Raw genomic sequence first — 5,953 nt, 5'->3', positions numbered from 1 at the left:
CCGAAGCTGCCCGCCTGCAGGAGCTCCTCTCCAAAGAAGAGCTTGGCAACGAAAGCCGTCCGACTTGCTGCGTCGCATGAAAAGACTGCTCGGAGACAAATACGCAATATTCGACCAGTCCCTCCTTCACTACCTGTTCTACCAGCGACTACCACCAACCATCCAGGGTAACCTCTTCAGTGTCAAGAGCAAGCTTTCGTTGGACTAACTAGCCACACTCGTAGATGACTTCATGGCTTCTCTACCAGTCGAATGCCCTGACATATCCCAGATCACCGAGAAACCCGAAACCCAAAAATTAGTCGAACTCATCTCCCAACTTGCCCTTCAGGTCAGTGCCCTTCGACAGCAGATTAACAACTCCCACAGCCGACGCCTCCCATCATCCTGACACCACCGCAACCGCTCCAGCTCCAGATCTAGAGGAAAACCCAGACCCACACCAGGCGTCTGCTACTACATCATCGTTTTAGACAAGACGCGAAGAAGCGTACACAGCCTTGCACCTTTACACCCGCAAAGTTAAACGAAATGGGTGGACGCTAACGGCGCACAGCGTTCGCCAACATACATCGAAACTCTTCTTCGTCTTTGACCCACCCTCGAACACTAAATTTCTCATCGACACCGGAGCTGAAGTTAGTGTCCTGTCTGCCACAGCAATCCAACAGTTACTACCACCAATGTTTTATCTTTACGCAGCCAACGGCACCAAGATACCTGTCTTCAAGAGGAAGAAATTTCAGCTAGAATTCAACCTTCGCTGGTCTTTCGGGTGGACCTTCTACATTACAGCAGTTTCCCAACCAATTCTTGTCGCCGATTTTTTTTACCCTCTTCGATCTCCTGATCGACATAAAAAATCGCAAGCTCCACGACCCACTTACATTGCTTTCGTCTAACGCCAGACCAGCAACCGCTGTAAGAAGCCAACTTTCTTATATTTGTGCCAACAATAAGTTTGCTTCTTTTCTCAAGTCATTCCCCACTTTAACACAGCCATACTCAACCACCAACCCTGTCAAACATAACATAGTGCACCACATAGAGACTATGGAACCTCCAACGTACGCCAAAGTTCCAGAACGCCTCAAACAAGCAAAGGCAGAGCTTGAATGCTTCATGCCTCAAGGCATCCTTCGCCCGAGCTCAAGTAACTGGTCGTCAGCACTCCAAATCCTCTCTAAAAACAACGGCGACATAAGACCATGCGATGACTACTGCGTACTTAACTCACGAACTGTGATGGATAGGTACCCTGTTCCCAACATACAATAATTCTCGTCTCAACTTGCAGGAACTAAAATTTACTCCAGAATAGATCTTGTCAAGGCCTTCCATCACATCCCAGTCAACCCTTCAGGCATTCCAAAAACAGCCATTATCACACCCTTTGGTTTGTTTATGTGCGCATGCCATTCGTTCTCAAAAACTCTGCTCAAACTTTCCAGAGATTCATGGATGAAGTCTTACGTGGCCTGCCCTTTTACTTCACCTACATCGACGACGTACTCTTCGCCAGTCCTGACGAAGCCACGCACCGAGACCATCTGAAGTACGTCTTTACTCGACTACAAGACTACGGCATTCACATCAGTTTCGACAAGTCAGAATTCGGGTTCCATCGACTTCCTTGGACACACCGTCACACTTTCAGGCGTCACCCCAGTCTCGTCCTGCTGTGACGCCATCCAAAACTTCCCAAAGCCTACAACGCAACGCCAACTCAAACAATTCTTATGCATGTTAAATTTCTATAACCGCTTCATTCCAGGCTGTGCTCAACTTCTCCAGCCACTCTACTCCATGATCAAGCCATGCAAGAGAGGACGTTTCATCACATTCACCTAGAACTCTGAAATTGACGCAGCCTTCGTAGCAGCTAAAGAAGCACTCAAGAACACCATTACCTTTAGTTTCCCTACCTCTGACGCCATCTCTTCCATCTCGACGGACGCCTCAGGCACAGACATCGGTGCAGTCCTGTAGTGATACATCAACAACGCTTGGAAGCCCATCGCCTTCTTTTCAAAGAAACTCAACAACGCCGAGAAGAAATACAACGCCTTCGACAAAGAACTTCTAGCCATCTACGAGGCTGTAAATAGGTTCAGGTATTTTATTGAAGGCGACAATTCCACAGATACACTGAACATAAACTAATAAAAACTACATTCATCCATGACAAAACAACCTACACTTCTAGAAAACTACGGCACATAGATTTTATTTCCTAGTTCACGACTGACATCCACAATGTTCGAGGTGAAGATAACTGCCCTGCCGACGCATTCTCGCGTAACACATCAGCAGTCTCCACCTCCCTCATCGACTACGCCGCCATTGCTGCAAATCAAGCTAATGATGCTAAGGACAATCCCGCACTTCAGATGAGGAACGTATAACTACCTGGAACCAACGTTCAACTCTACGCAGATGTATCAACGGACACCATCCGGCCCTACTTGCCCGAGGTCCACAGGTACCCCCTATTCCTCTATTTACATAACCTCTTTCACCCAGGAATACGAACTTCATAACACATGATGACCTCTCACTTCATTTGGACCGGAATCAACAAGTACGTTTGACACTGGACCCGCACCTGCATCAAGTGTCAAGCTTCGAAAGAACCTTCCTATCAATCTATTCAAGACTCGAGCACGTCCACATCGACATCGTCGGACCACTTTTTACTTGTGCAGAACGCTTTACTCATGGGCCCGAAGCCATCCCACTTGCAGCCACAAACACAGACACAGTAGCCAAAGCTTTCGTAACCATCTGGATATCAAGATTCGGTATACCACTCAGCTTCACATCCGACCTTGGAAGACAATTTGAATCCAACCTATGGAACAAAATAATGTCCTTGCAAGCTGCCACCCACAATCCAACGGACTCGCCAAACACTTCCACCGACAACTCAAGGCTTCACTCGTAGCAGGAGCACGCGATCACACCGACTGGACTACTACATTGCCCATGATCCTCCTCGGCATACCATGTCTCTCAAGGAAGACCTTGGTCACTCTTCCGCAAAGCTTCTTTACGGCACTTCACTCCGCCTACCAAGTCAGTCCCTAGAATCTACTCCTATAACACAACCTTGCAGCATTCAATATCATGTCACCAATCTTACAGACACGATGCAGAAGCTCAAGCTAGTCCCACCACGTACCTCACCCACAAGAACGTTTGTAAGCCAAGACCTCGATGACTGTTCACATGAACTGACAGATGAGCAGACAAACAGACATTTAGATGGATTGATTGACACACAGACAAAAAGAGTAAATGAATGAGTGATTGAGTGGTTGATACACGTAAACACCCGCGCGCGCGCGCGCACACACACACACACACACACACACACACACACACACACACACACACACACACTCACACACACACACACACACACACACACACACACACATACACACACACACACACACACACACACACACACACACACACACACACACACACACACACACACACACACGCACACACACACACACACACACACACACACACACACACACACACACACACACACATACACCCACCCACCCACACACACACACACACACACACACACACACACACACACACACACACACACACACACACACACACACACACACACACACACACACACACACACACACACACACACATGTTGCAATCAAGACAGACTGCAAGAAAATAGACTGCAAGAGAGTGACGTCACAAGGCACGTCACAACACCACAGCACGTTCCACAAGGTTAATTCGCTCCAGCACCATGCACGCGAACGCGCGCACACAATTTAGTATAATGTGGTACTGGGCCACAGCAAGATCCTGACCTTTCCACGATAATGAGGGAGACCGACCTCACAACCGGATCAAACGCCCATCGGTCAGCTCCACGGGTCGACCTCCACAAGGCGACCGTTAAAGACTACCATACGAACGACATTTCTTTTGTGTATATTTTTTCCTTCTTGCTCCATTTCATTTATGCCATGTTTTCCTATTGTTCTGGGTTAGATAAATTCATTGTAATTAGTTAGCAAAATATTGAGTGTATTACTAAATTAGTTTCACGCCAATTTTGGCCTTTCGTGTATAAATGCTATCTGTAAATTGATGAATTGTCAACCGACACCAAACTCTTCTTCGCCACGGCTCAATACTCGGTGAACAGATACAGATTCACCATAGGCTCGAGCGGGGAAAATGTCTCCTCTCTGCTATCCACGCAGAATAAAGTCCTAAAACTCATCGCTGTTTTAGATTCGAAAAACCCGCTACTCGTTGATCGCCTGGTCACCGAACTCTTTACCTCTAAGCCTCCGAAGAACTTATCAATAGTGTGGTTAGGAACACAATCCTACCACATATTTCTGGTGGCAGCGGTGGGATCAGCGACAACCAATATTCCCGAGTAGCGTGAGAAACGCAAATACAACTCAAATCAACCCAGCGCCCATTACGAGACAAGCCCTCGCTCCTACTACGAGACAAAAGCCCATCCACTTCGCTTCGAACTTAGCCCAGCGACATGGTCAAGACTCCAGCATGGCCGGACAAAACCCCCGCCTGCCATCTCGCCCAAGACTCCAGCGCGCAGTCGGAGAAAATCTCGCTCGCCATCTCGCCGAACACTACAGCGCGACCGGACAAAAACCCGCCCGCCATCTCGCCGAACAAAACAGCGCAGCCGGACAAAAACCCTTCCTGCCATATCGCCGAACACTCGAGCTACGTCCCAGGCATAAGCAACGTCCCAGGCATAAGCTACGTCCCAGGCATAAGCAACGAACGACATCACCGACTACTCAACGGCTACACTCAGCTCAGTCTCAACCCCTCCACGACCACCAACATTCAAAAGGAAGTACCTGTCTTCGCTTCGGGTACACACACACACATATATATATTGTCACATCATCTTTAATATTCTTTTTATTTACATATATTCACACAATGTTTTCGTTTGTTGCATTGTATCATCTGTGTCTTCACATCACAACCACGTGCCATCATACCTCATCTCCGGAGGAGCCAAAACCTCACCTCAACCATTGGTAAGTAGATGCAATTCCGTGATAGGTTCAATTAGTGGCTTTCTCTGTTTCCACTGTGTTCACAGTGTATGACGCAGTCCCAACTATCTTACACGTCACACCAGTATTACACTCTCTCCCGTTGCAAGATGTCACCCACCACAAATACGTCCAACGATTCCAACTCTTCTCAACAATTACCAACCACACAAAACGTCATCACAGTGATTAAACATGATAACACATTACTAAAGTTCAATGGTAGAAACATTCCTGTCCCTAACCTCATCTCCGACGTTCAAGCGGAGATCACATGGGGAAACATCACTGATGGTAAAACAAAAATTTCAATTCTAAAATCACGGATCGATCTTCATGACACACTCGCAGGAAGCACAACCCAATCGGACATATTTGAGGACACTCAGTCATTTTCAGCCTTTGTTGAACATTTCAAAAAAATCATTTGCACAATTTGATTAGCTTGGATCTCTGTCACCATTGTACTCACTAGTGAGAGCATACAATATAGGTCCACATCAGACAAAGGAAAGAGCGGTCAAAATTGCTTCTGTCTTTAAAAGTGAGGTCAGAGACAGCCTCAAAAACTCAGATTAGGTTACGGATGACAAAATCCCGCCGGAACGCGCAGTATCACTCATAGCCAATTTCCGCCTACTTTCACAATTACACCCAGACACACTACAAAAAGCTGCCACAATTCCCTTCACACCAGGCACTACACTAGGAGAATTTGCAAGGAAATTCTCCGATATAGACAAAGTATTTTATCAAATCCACAGTCAATACGTTCCTATCACCCCTACCCATGCAGTAGCACACGTAATACAATCTACGTCACATAACACGAGGTCAAAACAGATGTCTCGCACCCA

At 47.0% G+C, this 5,953-nt stretch overlaps 1 protein-coding gene across 1 annotated transcript; it reads left to right on the top strand.

Moving 5' to 3' along the window:
- Positions 1-232: 232 nt before the first annotated feature.
- On the top strand, positions 233-2,944 carry LOC143027901 (uncharacterized). The gene is made up of 5 exons (XM_076189547.1): positions 233-331; positions 979-1,224; positions 1,452-1,673; positions 2,014-2,114; positions 2,524-2,944. The coding sequence occupies exons 1-5, from the start codon at positions 233-235 to the stop codon at positions 2,942-2,944; spliced, it is 1,089 nt and encodes a 362-aa protein (XP_076045662.1).
- Positions 2,945-5,953: the final 3,009 nt, after the last annotated feature.

Source organism: Oratosquilla oratoria, chromosome 9 (assembly GCF_046742065.1).
Source record: "Oratosquilla oratoria isolate Oo_2021 chromosome 9, ASM4674206v1, whole genome shotgun sequence".
Lineage (NCBI taxonomy): Eukaryota > Metazoa > Arthropoda > Malacostraca > Stomatopoda > Squillidae > Oratosquilla > Oratosquilla oratoria.
Note: the sequence above shows the minus strand (reverse complement) of the source record. Positions and strands in the feature narration are given on the sequence as shown.